Below are 18,384 nucleotides of genomic sequence, written 5' to 3'. Positions count from 1 at the left end.
GGGACCCAATTTAACCCACCGTGCCATTTAGGATAGTGTTCTGCTGTGGCTGTTGGTATTTTCCCTGGATGCCCTCCTTTGTCCTCAGTACTACCATATTCCAGCATGTTGGTTTCATATTTCAAAACCCTTCATAGGGGTCCAGAATCGATGGAAGTGTGTTGATTGCAAAGCTCACTGGGTTCTTTACCATGGAAGACGTTTTCATTTACATTTTCCCTAAGGAAATATGGAGATGATAATTATCTTAAACACAGTCTCCAAAGATGATAGCTGTAGAGTTCTATTATGAATGCTCTGTGTGTAAAGGGCTTTGGAAGAAGGTTTCCCTTGGTCCAAGTCTCAGCCTTCTGGAAGAATCCACATATCTAAGTCACGCCAAATTTATGATTGATTCTTCTATTGAAGAATATGCCATCTGCAAATGGGTTTCTATAATGACACAGTCCCGTGGCAAATATGGGGCCCTTAAGGAAGAACCACTCTAAGTCGTAGAGTTTTGTGGTGAGCCTCAAATTGTTGTAAATACTTGTCTACGACTTTGTGTGCATGTGTCACTTTACCAAAAACAATGAGCTAAAAAATTTCCCAATTCATTTTCCTAAGTCCTCAGAAAAAAATGGATACATTATTGTGATTGTCCCAGTGTTATAAACATGTGTGTTTTATATGTTTATATACCCAGAATATGGCTTTCAAGTCCAAGCGTTGAATTATATGGCTTTTGTTACTTGGCCTGTCCCATTTACCCTGGTCTGTGTTGCTGTCTGGGTGATACCAATGACTTTTTGACTTGACTCTCTACCAAGCTGCACCGACTAGAAGGCAGCTCTCAGAGACCTGTACTCCTCCTGTTCCCACTGACTGTGACACGGCAGCCTCCACACCACACTCAGATTGCTGCCTGGTGGCATTTGGATTCATTGGCCTTTTAAGCATACCTCTGGGTCCTGTGAAGTCCCAACATCTTGATCACCCCCTATTTCAGCCCTAGCATCAGACAGCTAAATCTCATGCTCTTAAACACCCTTGACCCTGTACCTAGACCCACAGAACAGCTCTGCTCATGGAGATTCCCCTGACTCGGCCCATGAATTAGGTCCCCATCCTTGGACAGATGAACAGCTTGATCCCATAGGAACAGATGCCTGCACTGGACACTTTCCCTTTGCCCTCTGCCCCATCACCTCCTTGCTCTGGGCCCAAGAAGCTGAATTTTGGGGGTGCTTCAGGGCACTCTCTTGCCCTCTGGTTTTTCCAAGCAGAACATCTGCAGGAGCTGGGCCTCAGGGTATTGTGGCTCCCACCAGGGGATCTCCTTGCCTCTCCTGGTATTCGGGTCTCCCTCCCTGCCCTTGACCCTGCAGGCTTAGGGTCTGCTTGGTAAAGTCTCCTGGCTGCTGCTGGCCCTGGTGCTCACTAGACTGCTCTGCTTTCCTTTAGGGTCGTCCATACCTTTTGCAAGGAATCAGATGTTAAGCTTTCCTCAGTTACCGCCACTTAATGTGCCATCTCTTCTTACTGGGATCCTTGGGGTCTGTTGCCTTTCAATATGTTGCTGAAAGACATGGGTTGTTGGTGTCATTTGTAAGGGATGTGACAGGTTGGTATTAAAGTGGTGCACTGTGCAGACGGCTTCCTGTTCTATGTCAAGCAGAGTTGCTTCATCCTATTGCTGAGACCAGGGCAAAGGACAGATAGCTGATTATCCAAAAAAAAAGGAAATAGGTAGATAGCTCTCCCCATCGCCTGGTTGCTAACAGCCTCTGGAGGAGGAGAAGGATGCAGTTTCCAACACAAGCAATCGCTTCAGCTGTCTCCTGCCTTTGGGTCACCTTTTGATCATGTAGGCATGATAAGAAAGGAAACCTCAAATCTATAAGGGGCAAGACACCGCCACTCCCTTGGGCACCAGCTCTGGATCCCTTCTGGAGGAGTCCCCCCCTCACTATAATGTTTCTTAAATACAATTTACTTTCTGTTCCTGCCTCGGCGTTTCTCAGGGGTTTAATCTTCAACATCAGTGGAATGTGGCCCAATCCTAAAGATTGGTATCATCACTATAGGAACACCTCTTCACTTAGCTTCCTAAACTTTCCTGAGCAAGAGCAAAGGGATTGGTGCAATCTAGCTGGGAATGCTCACACAGGGGTGTGGCACACACGTGTGCATTCGAGGGCATGCACACGCCTCTGAGCATTGTCTCATGTCCTTCCTGTATTTCCCCTCAATGGATGCTCTGGCCTTGGGTCCCCTTCCTGGAGGATGTCCTGGGCATCCATTCCTGGATTAATGACCGTACTCTGCATTCAGTGGGATGGACAGCAGAGCGGCGGAACACCTGTGTATGGGGCCCAACCTCGGCCCCACCCAGACCTCCTGGCCGGGGGCATGCCTTTCCCACCACCCTGGTTCTGGTAGCTACCATTACTCCTCAGTCACATCTGGCTTTCCTTTTTGCCTTTCCAGACAAGAGTCGGGATATAATGGAGTTTACAGGAGATTGTAACATGACCCTGTAATTGAACACACCCTGGGGAATTCCTTCACAAGTATTTCTGGGTTTGGGTGGGTTTCTGTCCCAGACTTTGCCTGGACACAAAAGATTCACATTGAAGGAATTCATTAAAAACAAAAAAACAAAAAACACTTGCTGCTACCAAGTTGGGGTGGGAATGATCCAGCAATGTGCCAGTTGATTGATACGTAAGGAATGGTCATCATCAATTAAAATAAAAAGAAAGCACAGGAGGCAAAGAGGAATAAGGAAAAGGCCCAGAGACCAGTTATTTGGGCCAATAAACCCATCCAGGGAGGCTGTCTCGAGGGCAGTCTAGAAGCATTTTCCTCTGGTGAATTCCACCCTCACATGGAAAAGAGCCGCAGAGCACAGTAATGTCAGAGATGGCCACCATCTCGCAGCAGAGACTTGTCTTCATTCCACATAAGCCATAAAAATAAAAAGTCTTCTTTTCCCTGCCTTTCTCTAAGATCAACTTACAGAAGGGTTTGGGGAGGGAATGAATAAGCTCAGTCACTTTGGTTGGAAGGTTTAGGGGTAAATTCTTTCTTCATAGTCAATTTCCTTTTTTCTAAAAAATCTGTTTCTATAAAAGATATTGTCCTGATTTATTCAATAAAAATGGGGTTTAACAGTAATTTAAAACATATTATAATTGTACAATCAAATCCATAATTACTCACTAAACATGAGCTTGGTAGAGTCACATAGTGAGTAAATAACTGCTTTATGGTTTTTAAGTTGTTGCATATGACTTATACATTTTTAAGGCCTCTTTTAGCAAATTGTGGCCATACCTGGTACCCAACTTCCATTGGGCCACCCAGGATAATGGGGTTTAAAGCAAATAAATGATCCATAAAAGATGAATGAGGGGGCTGGGAAACACTCCAAGTACTTCAACAACTAACACAAAAGAGATTATTTTATATGTTCTGGAACATTATATTATAAAGAAGTGTTTCTCACCCTGCTCCCACTGTGCGCACACACACTTTCTCACACACACACACACACACGCATAGTGACTGTCTTTCTATAAATACAATCTTGCACATGCCTACATTATGCAGAGCTGAGGAGGCTGCTCCCTCTGATCCTGCAGTGGGCCCCAGGTCTGGCTCCTCCTGTCCGCCTCTCTTCTGCAGTTCCACTTGGAACCCCCAGCACTCTACACCAGTTTGGAAACTTCCAGAAAGTCCTACTCTGCTTTTCTCTATATACATGCACGACATTCTAAGGGTAGATGAATCTAACATGTGATAGGAGGAATGTTAGCTATGACAAAGAACTTCAATAAAACACTGGACTACAGCCCTGAGCGGATTTCCAGTGGCTTCTAATTCTGCATAAAAGGAAGGACAAAAAGCACTTTCTTTATGGCACTGGTTGTTGGGCCTCAGCCTCGTTCAGACACTCAGTCCCTCCACCAGGCACTGTGCTGTCACATTGTCCTGGCTGATCCTGTCCCTACTGGCCACAGTCCATTATCAAACAACTGAAATGCAAATTGACATGTGCTGTCAGAGTAATATATGCACTAGATTTTGAAGATTTGAAAGAGTATAAATATTGTATTTGACATAGTTACATAATAATATATGACTAGAATAAATTTTACTTGTTGCTTTCTATTGTTTTTAAATGTGGCCACCAGAAAATTTAAATCCCATGTATACCTTGTGTCTGCAACTGGTCTTATATTCTATTAAACTGTGCAGCTCTATCCTATGGGTCACCAAGTCAAAGAGCCACAGAGACCAGTCGGCAACACAGATGATGCCTCTGAGATGTCCTTGGGCACTGGTGGGACCACGAAGTGCTAAGGCATGTGCCTATCAGAGGAGGCGGAGCCCTCGGCACCACCCCATTATAGCAAGGCAAGAATGTGGTCCAGCTGTCTCTTGGACCTCCTAAGGTTTTAGAGAGACTTTGGAAATCTGGATGTAAATGGGTGTGGGGAGTATGTATTCATATGTGCACATGAATTTTCCAAACTTCTAAGTGTTGGAAACTACTCCACAATTTTAAAAACTAAGGTAGCACAACAACACTCTTTAGGCCAAACACAACATGTCGGGAGCCAACCCTGGCCATAGGATGGCGGTATGTGGGACGCTCCGTCTCTGCCAGGACCAGCCTACCGTGGTTTCCTCCTCCCCAGCCATGAGGCCTCCAGACAGGCTGTCTGTTTTTTGTTTTTTTTTTTTTGTTGTTTTTGTTTTTTATGTTTTACCAAGGATTGAATCCAGGGGTGCTTTACCACTGAGCAACATCCCCAGCTCTCTCTCTCTCTCTCTCTCTCTCTCTCTCTCTCTATATATATATATATATATATATATATATATAATTTATATATATTATTTATATATATATTTTTTAAATATTTTATATATATATATATTTATATATATAATTTAGAGTCAGGGTCTTGTTGAGTTGCTTAGGACCTTACTAAGTTGCTGAGGCTGGCTTTAAACTTGTGATCCTTCTGCCTCAGCCTCCTGAGCCTCTGGGATTACAGTTGTGTGCCACTGCACCTGGCCAGACGGGCTGTCTTGTATCTTTGCATACCGGTACCACGGCTGAGGCATCTACAGACACCAAATAAGCGTGGTCATGTAGATAAATGAACGCATGGGTTCTGAAATCCTCTCTCTTGGAGGTTCTTAAACGGGAACTGCTTTCCTCTCTTTCCAAAGGCTGATCTGTGCTCCCATCTTAGAGAGAGAGTGAAGAAGAGCTACTTCACCTCCCAAGTCTCTTCTCATTTGAGCTACCACTTTGGCAAAACATCCATGTCTTACAGGTGAAAAGAATTCTGAGGGTCCCCTTTGTGCTTGTGCCGAGAGTTTAAAAAAATACATTGACACTGAAACACTAGAACATAATTTAAAATGAGGCCTGAATTTTACCCTAGTGCCATGGAATCTGGACGGACATTCACACTCTTCCTTCTCAAGGGGAAGGACCATGCCCAGTGGGAGGACCACGTGCCTTGGGGTTGGGGAAGGGAATGTATCCGTGTCACAGTCCAAGTGGCCAGGCTGGGACCAGGTCAATGTAGGCCGGCCCCACAGCCAGGGCTCCTTCAGGACACCAGGCAGAGTTGGACACTGTGCTGAAACCTAACAGGCTGAGTCATCGGAGAAGAGTGAGAAGGGGTGGAAGCATGAAACCATACCCTTCGCCATGTCCCACTTTTTAATGGATCCAACATTGTAGAAATACTTGAGGTCTATTTTCTCCAGGCACTTTTCATCTGTCGATTTAGAATATAATGACTATGCTTTTACCCTGAAAGTTAAACTGCCCTTTCTGAGCTCTGCAGGACAAACTGTCCCAGATCCAGGGTGGCCACTTGTTGCAGAGAAGAGGACCTGACCCAGGAGTGAAGGCACCCACCCGCCATGTGGGTGGGAGGCAGTGGAAGGAGAGACAGGGCCTGTGGGGACATCTCCTGAGACCCACAGGGGCGTCTCCACTTGTGTGCAGCCACTTTAGGACTTGTTTCCTGTCCTGATGCTCATCCCTGAGAGGCTCTCATGTCATCAAGGAAGACCACTGAAGTCATCAAGAATGCTTCCAAATGGGGCAATGACAGAGGACCTTGCCATGCCTCAGTGGGACACAGGCGTGCCTGTCCCCAGTGCCTGGGTGCACCGTCCTTGCATCTCTCCTTCCGGCCACTGGCAGTACTGTCCACAACTCTTTCTCTGCACTGTCCTTCTTCCTCTGAGCACTCTGAGTGCCCTCACCTCTGCCCCGCCCCACCCTCTGCCTTGAGTTGGTGCCCGGGCCCCATGAGCCCCTCTGTGCAGAGTGCTCACCATGGAGCACCACACACCTGTGGGCATAAGCATCTCTTCCAGTGGAACTCGGCGTCCCAGTGTCTAGTGTGCCCTCCAGCAGCTGCCATACAGTGGCAAGTGGAGAAAAGGCACCAGCAATTCCAAGAGCCCTGATGCATTCCAGCCACGGGCTCCCCGTGTCCATGGTCCCCTCCCCCAGTGCTCCTTGAGCCCTGTGACAGATGGTGGCCTCTGTCTGCAGATGAAACAAGGGCAGATGCTGGTGTGGATCTTCCTTTTCCAGCCAGCAGTGGCCAAGAGGGCACAGGCAAATAAATAAACCCTGCACCTGCCACATGCTGATGTTTCATGGCCCCTGAAGTGTCACTTTGCTCCAAGCTGAGCTTGGCATCTTTCCCACCTGCAGAATTCCCCGTGGTCCCAGTGTGCATGATGCCAGTGCCCTTCCTGTGGTCTCCAGGCTCCTCCTGGATGGACCCGTCATGAGGTGTGCTGTGGCCAGTCTCCTCCTACCCGTGGGATCGGGAGCAGGTCTAGAGTCGTCTCCTGCTTTCTGCTTCCTCCGTGGAGCTCCCTGCCCACTCCCTCTCCTCCTTACCTCTCCCTGCAGGGCTCCTCCTTCTCCTCCATCCTGGGCTATTAAATGAGAGGATTGTGCTACAGCCCAGGGCTGAGACTCTACCCCTGCAACCACTGAGGGCTCTCCTTGTCTACCGCTCACAGCCGGGACTCCTGCCCAGGAAGGACCAGGTCCTGGACTTCTGCTACTGGCATGGTGGGGAAAAGAGCCACTGTTTTGGTGGAAGTCCTCACCACCTGGGAGCTACAGACTGCATGTGCTGGTGGCCGCTCTGCAGATGCATCTGTGGGGAGCTTCTGGCTGGCTGCACAGAACAGAGGCACTAAACACTGGCTTCTGACTGCTGGACACAAATCACACTCAGCTGGGCTCTAACTCTTCTGTCTGGGGTACAAGGACCTGGTCTCCTTGCTTCATCTTTTTTAACCTTTTTATCAGATGTCTTGAGGCTGTGCCAAGCACCCTGGTGAGCCTGGCAGAAGGATATTTGTGTAGAGTTGAAGCAACCAGCCTCCCTGGCAAGGTGATGAGAGGTCCAAGGAGGTGTCCTGTCCATTAAATAAACCGAGTCTATAACCACAGAGGCAGACCAGGAACCCACATGTCCACAGTGCAACATGTGAGTCCTGGGGCAGATCACGCAGACCTGTACATCAAGGTGAGGAGGGTGGGAACCTGCATTAATGTCCCAGGTGGTAATATGAAAAAAAACTATTAAAAATGTGGGTGAGTAAAAGCACAAAATTGTATCCATAACATGATTGGCATCTCCTCTCCAGAAACATTGTGTATGCCCCGTCCAACACCTTTACCAACAGTCACAATGTTGGGTGGGAGGCAGAGTGACAGGTGGGAAGGCAGCCCACACTGCTATGGCCCACCTCCTTCCCTGCACACAGGCTCATGAAGATGATGCCATAGAACACTGAGGTCACTCAGGCCTTCTTAGAAGTGATTTATCCAGCACTTGACACCCACTCTGTGCACAATCCTGAAGGAGGGTCATCCTGGCCAAGGTTGCCAAGTCATGTCTACACTGGCTCCATGAGAGAGACTCCTTCCACACTGTCTGCATTAGCTCAGAGCAGATGAATGCTCCGTACTGGCTCAAGGCTAGTGAGCACCATCTATTCTTGTTCACGGCCACGGAGTCCCTATCTACACTAAAGAAGGAGGCACAGAGGTCCAGGCCTTGGAGAGGACAGCTGGTGGGCCCCTGTGCTCAGCCTGAGGCCCCACCTTTCTTTTCATCAGCCTACATTTTAATCTTTGGAACAAAATGTTAGGATCCAATTTGAAACCAATTTATTAAGAAACATCTGAGAAGAATTGTGGGAAAGGAGAGAGGGGCAGGGCGAAGTGTCCCAGGCAGAACAACCTCTGAGGTCTTCCGCAGGTGGAGGCAGAGGAGAGACGGCCATCCGCTGGCGCTGTCTGTCTGTCTGGCTCTCCACTTCCTTGGAGGCAGGCTGTCTACGGGTGTGGCACGTCGCTTCTCTGTGACATTGGAGCCACTTTATTGCTGACACGTGGCACGCAGCAGCAGCACAGGGCTCGGACACAGGCAGCGATCCTGCTCCTCACCTGTTTCCAGCCATTGGTGTGGCCAGGGCCTTGCCTCGGGGCTGTGTCCAGGGAGGAGGAGCTGCTGTGTGCCCTGGACCACCAGACGAGGACCCTGGAGGGCTCGGGCCTGGGGAAGCCAGAGTCAGACTGGGAGCAGCTGCGGAGAGTGGGGGCCCCTGCAGGCGGGCAGCGCAGAGGAATGGCAGGCAGGCTGCCACCCCTGATGTCCCTGTGCCCTGGCTGTTGGGCGTCCTCGGGCAGCGGATACTCAGAGGGCAAGGGGAAGGTGCGCAGGGCAGGCTGGATGGCGCTCCTCTGTGGGAGGACAGGGACATTGGAGGGATTCTCGGGGCGCTGGCGAGGCCTAAGCCACTGAGGCACAGGCTGCCCCTGGAAGGCGCTCCCTACCCCCTGGCCTTGCTGGTGCTTCAGGATGAGGTACGTCGCCATCACCACATCGAACTTCCTCTTGGCCAGAGACACCCAGGTTTGGTAGGGATCAAAACCCAGGTCGAACAGCATGGTCAGGATGGCGGGGTCTGGGCGTGTGGGGAGGGCCTGGCTGGAAGGATGGGGTGCACACGGCTCACCCTGCCGCAGCCATGGGTGCTGCAGGATCTGCTTCACTGTGGGTCGCTTCTTGGGGTTCAGGACCAGGATCTGGCGGATGAGCCTTCGTGCTTTGACGGGAACAGAGCTGGGCACCTGGAACCTGGCCAGAAGGATCCTCATCAGCATCTCCTGAGGGGTGTCCCCCCTGAATGGGTGGCTCCCCGTCAACATACAGTAGAGAATGACGCCCAGGCTCCAGATGTCCACTGGGGGACCCTCATACTCTTGCTTCAGGACAATTTCTGGGGCGATGTAGGCCAGAGTACCCCATAAGTCATTCAGCTTCTGCCCGGCCGTGAACCTGGCGCTGAAGCCGAAGTCGATGAGTTTCACGTGTCCTCTGGCATCCAGCATGATGTTCGCTGGCTTCAGGTCCCTGTGCACGATGCCCTTGTCGTGGCAGTGGCCCAGGGCACACACGATCTGCCTGAAGAGTCTGCAGGCCTCCTCCTGCTGCATGCCACCAGGGGGGATGTGCTCAAGTAGCTGTCCCCCACCTGCGTACTCCATCACCATGTACAGGTTTTTCCTGGTCCTCATCACCTGAAAGAGCTGGATCACGTTGGGGTGCTCCAGGCTCCTCAACATTAGAGGTTCGGAGAGGTCCGAGATGTCCTGCGTCGCCGTCTTCAGGACTTTCACTGCCACCTCTGCCCCCGTGAGGCGATGGCGGGCCAGGTGGACCTGACCAAACTCGCCATGCCCAATGGCCCTCAGGACCTCATACTGGTCCAGGAAGCCTGGCTCCTGGCAGGAGCCCGGCCCCCACAACGCTACTCTAGACTGACTACTCTTGCTAACCATGGACACCCTGAGCAGGAACACCCACTAAGGATGCTAGCTGGAAAAAAAATAACAAACCAAAACAACAAATCAAAATCAAAAACCAAAACCAGACAAAACAAAAAACCCAAATCAAAAAACCAATATCCACAGACCACAACCACCAACCACCAACCACCAAACGCACTAACTATCTGGGAGTCCGACAGGTCACCACCAAGAGCTTCCTGTACTTGTGGACAAAACCCAGCCTCAGCCACCCCCTTATATACCGGCTGTTTGAGATTCCTCACAATGGCTCCTTGTGAGGTCAGAGCTAGAAATGGCCCAGTCATGGCTGGCCATAGCCCCAGTGGTCCTCTCCCTCTGGGGCCTCCAGAACTTTTTCCATTTTCAGAATAAGAATAGAAAAGGACTCCAGATGTTTTTTGCTCCAGTGGGGTGTGGAGACTGATGTTTGCTTGTTTAGAAGTTAACGTTTGTACACTAGCTCAATGGACTTGTCATTTCATGTTTCCAAATTTCTACTGACTTTGGGCTTTGGAAGACTTTGTCCTATCTGCACTCAAGGTATTCAATTCCTTTCTCTTGAAAGAGTTGCCATCAAAAGTGTGGTAACCCCTCATCCACTTTCTGATACTACAGCTTTGTTCCTGAAGGAAGAGTCAGGGGCCTCCAGTGGTCATCTGGAGTCTGTTTCTCTATTTTATGTTGACAGAGAGCTGCCCATTCAGGGGACCACCTCTCAGGTGATGATGATGGGGATCACTCTCAGAAGGTGCCATGTAGAGCAGCCTTTATACCTATGGAGTTAAGAGGGAGGAAGATGTGGTCATCATTTCCCCATAAGATGCTCATCAGATTTCTCCTTAGACGCTCTGGAAGGCAAGCCACTTGTCCCTTGTATTTCTGTACTAACCTGAGTAATTTTTACCTTTGAAAAATGTTGCACTTTCTAAATAACAGTAACAAATATAATTGAAAACTCCTAAGTACTTAATGCCAATATGTGGAATTCCGCTAAAATGCCCAAAGGAAATAAGATGTGCACAAAAGAAAAGAAGTTAAAAATGGCTCTGTGGTCCAGGGGCTTGGAGCAAACCTCCGAGCTGTATATTTGCTCAGCTCTTCCGGGACGGCAGTGGGACCATGTGACCCCACGTCTTTGGTGGTGTATTGGCAGCTCTTGGCCAGGATCCCTGTGCACTTCCCCTTCCCCTTAGTCACACTCCACCCCAAGTCCATTTGCTACATTGTTGCCAGCTGTCCTGATACAGTAACAGCTTTCAGGAACCGTCCTCACCAGGCCAGGCACAGGGCTACTAGGACACAGGGATCTCTGGAACATAAATGGGTCCTCCAATGCCTGACCAGCATGCACATGGGCAGTGCAGGAGAAACAAGTTGTGGAATGTGTGGAATCAGACTCCATAGGAAGTCCTTCCAACATCAGGCATGAAAAGTACAAGCAGAGGGTTTGTTCCTCATCAATGCCTATTGGAAGTTCAAGTTCTTTTTTTAACTGGGAATACATTCCATAATACAGTCCTTAGAACTACAAATATGTTATACAGCTTTGCACTTCTCTGATGGGAAACATGCAAAATAGGATTTCTTAGAATGTCTGTGTTTGCAGGCCACAAATTTGGAACAGTCCTACAGAAAGTCAGCCTGTGTCTAACAGTCCCTGCCTGAGAGGAGCTGGGCAGAGGCGTCCTCATTCTCCATAACATCCCGAGACCTGACGCAGCATCGCCAGATACAGGTGGTCATGTAAAGGAGACTTTTCTAACCTCTCAGAAAGCAGGACAGCAAACCATTTGTGCCCAAGGGAAGACTTAAGTGTCTTTTGATTTTCTCTATAGAAAATATCATAAATTTTTTTTTGCCATGTGAAAAGGAAATCAGATTTATGACCAAGAAGTGGGAAAAAAGATATTATGTAGTCAGACAGTTAATTAATAAAAATAGTGCAATATTTTTCTAGACCTTAAGACAATTTGTATTCAACAGCTTTTTTTTAAGTGTGTAACATACTGTGGCTTCTTTTTTCTTTTCAAATTAATATTTTCACTTTTATATCTAATTTTATATTAAAAATTTAATGCTCTTTCCTTAAAGTGGAGAAACCTCTCCCAACGTGTACAAGCTGCAGGCCCCCTAAAAACAGATCCATCAACGTGTACAAGCTGCAGGCCCCCTAAAAACAGATCCATCCTGACCCTTGAAAGAAGAGAATGGTATTTAAGAGAAAAATGAAAAACATACTGTCAGTCAGGTTTTCATTGCTGTGACCAAAATACCTGACAAGAACAACGTAGAGGAGGAAAATGTATCTGGGCTCATGGTTTCAGAGATTTAGTCCCCAGTGGGCTGGCTCCATTACCCCGGGACCAAGTGAGGCCTTGTCGGTTGATTCTTCCTAGATACCGTGGTGGAAGAGCATGATGGAGGAGCTCTGCTCTAGCAGCCAGGAAGCAGAGAAAGAGGAAGAGCAAGGGCTTCAGGGCAGATGCGACCCTCAGGGAATGTCCCCTACGACCACCTTTTCCAGCCAGGTCCCACCTTCCTACACCCAGTGAGTCCTTTCAAACCAGGATGAGCTGATGAGGTCGCAGCTCTCATAATCCAATCATTTTATCTTGGGATATTCCTGCCTTAACACAGGAGCTTTGGGGGGACACCTTATATCCAACCATGACAGATTTTCTGGCCAGCGAAAGAGAAAAAAGCAATAAGATAAAAAAAAAATCCTAACAAAAAAATAACTCTGTGTTCTTTTTCCCACCCGGAGGATGAAATTGTCCCGAGCTACTGATAACAGTTCTGTTGCATTATCTGGTGACTGTCCATGTCAAGCATACAGTGTCCTTTCCAGACCTGGCCCAATCAATGAAGGATATCTCAGATCCACCCAATGTCATGCATTCTTTCATTCATTAATTCAAAAAGAAATAAGATAGGTTTCCTGAACAGCTACCAGCCCTCTGCTTCCGTCTTGGCTACTCTCTAAACTCCCTTCTGGGATTGGGGACCCTGTGCTGAGTCTGCCTTCATCCTTTCTTGCCACCCAGAGCCAAGAGGTCAGAGCCATGCACAGGTCTCTGCACCTGCCAGGATCTTCTGGGCTTCTGCCTTCTCTCCCATCTTCTGCATGTCCTGGCTCCTGCTCATCGTGAAGTTGCTCCAAAAGTCTCATTGCTGCAGCACTTTCCCTCCTTTGTGCCCAGTCTCTCCCCATTCTTCCTGTTCTGTTTGATGCTCATGTGCATTCTTGGTTCCAAAGTCTGCAGCCCTATCCCTTCTTTGTACCAGGCCAGCTCCAAGATCCAGGCCAAAGCTGGCTCCAGACAAAGGCATCTGGACCAGCTGAGAGAGCCCCCAAGGCTGCCTATGCAAGAACTTGCAGAGGATCACTTAATCTCCAGGCCTCGTTGATGATTCTGGCCTGGGAACATTTGTGTGGGGCTCAGGCATGAGCAAGTGGATCCTTTTATCTTTCTTTACTTTCAGGCAATTTTTCTTGTCATTGTTTTTGGTCTTTCAGAATGAGGTGGTATAAATGGCTGGTGTATTAATGAAAACCTTCCAGAGAGTTTATATTAAACAATCTTAATTCAGACATTTTGATATACAGGAAATTAAGCAAAAAACTATGTTGATAACAAAATGTGAGTCTTTCCTAAGCACAGACTCTTGGTCATTGCAGAAATATTTCCCAGGGTTTCCCAAGCATGAAGGTAAATAAGCAGAGCTCCTAACATCACGAAAATCGCTTAAAAAGCCATCAGACACTTTTCCTGGGAAATTACAATGAAAATCTGGTGAAGCATTAAAGTTAATATAACTCCAACTTTAAATGTTAAAATATCCAAATTATCCACCTTAACTGAATTCCAACCAAGTGAGAACATGTTAAGAAAGTAGGCTTCAGGGCTGGGGTATAGCTCAGTTGGTAGAGTGCTTGCCTCACAAGCACAAGGTCCTGGGTTCAATCCCCAGCACCACAAAGAAAAAAAAAGAAAGAAAGAAAAGAAAAGAAATAGGCTTCATCTTCATCAGATAAAGTTAGGCCGAGAAGCATGGAGCAGGACATGGCAGCTTCCTAGATGATGAAGGACCCTGGACTTTCTCCACGCCTGTGGTGGTGACCTTCATCTGATTGCCACATTTGTGAATGATGCCTAAGGCCATGCCTACTTAAAGAACCAGGCCAAAGGACGTGGCCAAAATGGGTTGGCCTGCATTGTAGCCTGTGTCCCACCCTGGATTCTGTCCAAATCAGTGATCCCAACTAGCAGGCCCTGGGAGCACGGCTGTCCTCCAAAGTCTTTGACTTTTAAAGTTGTATAATGTTCCCTTAAATGTCATCATCTGCTCCTGTTAATAATCAATTCTGGATCAATAATGCAGTAACTAAGTCCCTCTTAAACAGCTGCATTCCTTGTCCCATTCCCCCTTCTAGACCTATGAGGGCTTCCAGGTCCGGTTCTACTTGGAATATGACGTACCCAAACCCAGTCCTGAGCACGAGCGGAAACCTGAGTGTAGAGGGTTCCAGATGCGATGAAAGGAGTCAGTGGGAGTCAATGTGTTTGGGTAAACTGACTCAAAGACAGGCCCAGGGTTCAACTAAGCCACCCACCCAGAAAGGCAGCTCGCAGGTGGGAGGCCAGGAGAAGGAGAGCAGGAGAGAGTGAGCGGTTCCCAGTAAAGGGTGAAAGACATTGTTTTGAGAGGTAAGAATTCACCCACTTCTCAAATAAGCCACTTTCTGTAGCCTCAGCAATCTGCGACCACAAGATAAATTGTGCTTTTTCTTAATAGCGTGTTTTTTACAGCAAAAATCCCCTGGTGTCCTCACTGCCAGTACCAGCCCTGTCCCACCCCATCAAGTCACCTTGAATATTTGTGTTTTCAAGACACCACTTGTTCCAGTCAGAATGGCAATTATCAAGAATATAAGTAACGATGAATGTTGTGGAGAATGTGGGAGGAAAGGCACACTCATCCATTGCTGGTGGGACTGCATATTGGTATAACCACTCTGGAAAGCAGGATGGAGATTCCTTAGAAAACCTGGAATGGAACCACCGTTTGACCCAGTTTTCCCACTCCTTGGCATACTTCCAAAGGACTGATGTCCTCTATGTGGCATTTTCTAAAACTGAAGAAGTAAGACTGAGGAAATGTCGAGCATTCTATAGTAACACAACCCTATCAATGTTTATAGCAGCTCAAGTCACATTAGCTAAGCCATGGAACACCCTTCAACAGATGAATGGATAAAGAAATGTGGTACATATACACAATGGAATATTACTCAAGCATAAAGAAGAATGAAATCATGGCATTTGCTGGTAAATGGATAGAACTGGAGACTACCATTCTAAGTGAATAAGTCAATCCCCAAAATCAAAGGCCAAATGTTCTCTGTGATATGTGGATGCTAACACACAATAGAGAGGGGAGGGAAGAATAGAAGTTCATTGGATTAGACAAAGGGGAATGAAGGGAAGGGAGGGAAGATAGGAATAGGAAAGATAGTAGAATGAGTCAGACACGACTTTCCTATGTTCATATATGAATACACAATCCATGAAACTCCACATCATGTACAACCACAAGGATGGGAAGTTTGACTCCAGGTATGTATACTATGTCAAAATATGCTCTACTGTCGTGAATATCTAAAAAGAATTTAAAAATGAAAAAAAGAAAGAGGAAAAGCATAAAAAAAAAAGACACGACGTGTACTAGTCATCTGTCACCACGTATCACACACTAGAGTTTGAAACAAGACATGTGTACTATTCCACGATTGCTGAGACTCAGGCTCCAAGCACAGCTTAGTCGCCTCCTCTGCTCCAAGGTCCAGTCAGTAAGCCTCAGAGGTCCATCTAGAGGCCCCACTGGGAAGGATTCCTGCACAGGCTCAGCTGGTTGCCTGCAGGGTATTGACCAGGGTCTACCCTCAGTTTCTTGCCAATGGGCCTCTCCAATATGACTTGCTGGGAACAAGCTGAGAAGGCAAGAGTTGGCTAGCCAGACAGAAGTGACAATCTCATACAGCCTGGTCACAGAGGTGACATTCCACCAGCTTTGCTCTATTGTCTTGGTGAGGAGCAAGTCTCTGGCCCATCCTCAAGGGGAGGTGATTCACGAGGGCATGAGCGCCAGGCTGGGACCATCATGGGCCATTTGAGAAGCTACCCATTATACTACATGGTCAGAATGAGTTTCTAAGTTTCCCTGGCTCCCTTTCCAGGGTCCCCACTGGCTCCCAGTGACTCCAAGGAAAATATGCCAGTGCCTCTAGCTCTCCGTGGCATGAGTGAGATAGGGTTCTGCAGAAACAGCACTTTCTCAAGAGTGTTTGTGTTCAGGGAAGGACAGCTCCTAGAGCAACCTACAGCTGCACTCTCAGGTCCAAGCAAAGGACCAGCCTGACCCCGGGGGTTGTGCTCCAGGGGGCTTCCTGCCTGGATCCCATCTCATATCCCCAGCAGCGCCCAGGTCCCACCCACCACCTGGCCTGTGGCAGTGCTCCAAGCTCAGTAGAGCTGGATTCTCCCTCCCCAGTGCAAAAAGAGAGAGGTCTTCCCTTCCCAGACACCCTACCCCAGGGTTCACCCTCTCCCCAGGGACTGAGGTGGAGAACATCCATTCCTTTCCCCTACCCCAAACGTGAGACCTGCTCCGTGGCCTGAACAAGACCACCACAGTCCATCAAAGCCAAAGCTAGAAAATAAAAAAGAACCCATGCTCCATTCCCTCCGTCTTACTTCTTCAGTCTTAGAAAATACCACACAGAGGACATCAGTGTCCTGCCCAAGGTATGAGCCATGCTGGTCCAGTTTCTTCTTATATTTCTTCAAGAGAAGATAAGACAGATGCCCCTCGGCCTCATCTTCAGCTTTCAAACTCCTGTGAGCAAGTGCTTGCTCATGAGCACCCTCCTCAGAATAAGAATTTTTAAGCAAAAGGCAGCCTAACTTGGAGAAGAACAATCTGGGTAAAATTTTCAGTTTACGTGTCTGACAACATTTCCACCTGAAGTGTACCCTGTGGGTCACTTCCTCAGGCCTGCATAGGCAGTCCCTCCGGGACCACAGGGTGATTGGAAGACATTCTAATCTCCATTCATAAAGCACAAAACCTCCGTAGACCCCAGAATGTCTAACTTTCCAGGTTCACGAAAATGCAAAGTCCAGTTGCCAACAGGCACCCAGTCCCAGAGTGTCTGTGAGGGAGCTGCTAGGGAGGCCTGGTCTGATTATTCTCTTGGGATATGAGGTGTTGTGCATTTGTTTACTGTAGGGTGAAGCAGCCCTCAGCACACTTAGCTTACCCTCACGTCTCCCAAACTTCAAGTTCTTCCCTCTGTATAGGACTCTAGTACATGTCAACTGGCCTTTGCCATTACCACCATGACACGGAGGTGACAATTCATGGAAGGAGCAAGATGCACCTCTCCCTGTTGGCTATAGAGAATTAAATATCCTGAAGTAAGCACTCCAACCCTCACTTGGACACCTGTGAAGGAGACTGGGAGTCTCACAAGATGGATGCCCAGGTGACGGACACCTAGCCCATGCCTGCCCCCATTTCCCATCATGCAGCACTTCAAAGGCAGAGGACGGATGCTGTGGTCTGTGGCATGTGTCACTTTGCATAGGGACAGGACAATGAAGGAGCTGAGGGGGAGGCAGAGGGCTTCTTCCCCCTGGTCTGCACGGCGAAGGGCCTCCATCCTTCTTTGGAACAGCTTATGTGAAAAGTCTAGAGGGCAGAGGATCTCAACGGCAAAGGGTGAAGGACGACTTCTTTGCCTCAGCTTGGTCTGTGGAAAATGAAAGGGTTCCAGAGGAAAGCACTGCCAAGTGCAGATTTAGGCACTTCAAAGAATTTTTATTTTTTAAATCAGAGGAGACATGAACTCCCAGATTCTAGACTCTCTATTTCAGTTCCAAATTGTCAAGTTGCTGATGATGCAGTCTCTCCTAGAGTTTGTTTGGAGAAAGCAGCAAATGCATGAAAAGGAAAAACCGTATTTTCCCCAAATGAGCTCCCTGCCTTTGCAGAGCATATGATTAACTGCAGCCATGGGACCAGAATCCTCTTACATTCCTGAAGGGTGACACTCTGTGACTCTTTGGTGTCAGGCCTGGCAAAATCCTGGACCAAGGACCAGCAGGGAGAATCAAAAATAATGGAGACTCTGGGGTGGTGCGTGGGAAGACAGGCTGGCCAGCATGTGGGGACTCTTGGCGAGCTTTGTGGCCCACATGACCCAGTGGAGGAGAACGGGGCTTGCTCTGGGCAGGCAGCCCTCCCCCCAGCCCACCCCATGTGCCCATGGTGGGGGGGTGCCCCAGGGCCAAAGCCATGTGAAGCTCTCCAGGGCTCCCACGGCTACCCATCCTGCACTGAACCAGCACTTCTGGCACTGAGACCTTCCTTCCTCCCTTCCTCCCTCCCTCCCTCCCTCCCTTCCTCCCTCCCTCCCT

At 48.3% G+C, this 18,384-nt stretch overlaps 1 protein-coding gene and 1 non-coding gene across 2 annotated transcripts; one reads left to right on the top strand and one right to left on the bottom strand.

Moving 5' to 3' along the window:
* Window positions 1-4,949: 4,949 nt before the first annotated feature.
* On the bottom strand, window positions 4,950-9,958 carry LOC107153123 (sperm motility kinase 2B-like). Its single transcript, XM_015498627.2, has one exon. It carries the CDS (start codon window positions 9,893-9,895, stop codon window positions 8,387-8,389), a length of 1,509 nt encoding a protein of 502 aa, XP_015354113.1. The 5' UTR covers window positions 9,896-9,958; the 3' UTR covers window positions 4,950-8,386.
* Window positions 9,959-13,811: 3,853 nt separating this feature from the next.
* Window positions 13,812-13,884, top strand: Trnav-cac. The gene has a single exon. It is a non-coding gene; the product is annotated as a tRNA-Val (tRNA).
* Window positions 13,885-18,384: the final 4,500 nt, after the last annotated feature.

This window comes from Marmota marmota, unplaced genomic scaffold (genome assembly GCF_001458135.2).
Source record: "Marmota marmota marmota unplaced genomic scaffold, marMar, whole genome shotgun sequence".
Classification (NCBI taxonomy): Eukaryota; Metazoa; Chordata; class Mammalia; order Rodentia; family Sciuridae; genus Marmota; species Marmota marmota.
Note: the sequence above shows the minus strand (reverse complement) of the source record. Positions and strands in the feature narration are given on the sequence as shown.

What these genes read in the sequence shown, in the direction of transcription:
- LOC107153123 (XM_015498627.2), bottom strand. Translation starts at nt 9,895, where the DNA reads ATGGTTAGCAAGAGTAGTCAGTCTAGAGTAGCGTTGTGGGGGCCGGGC.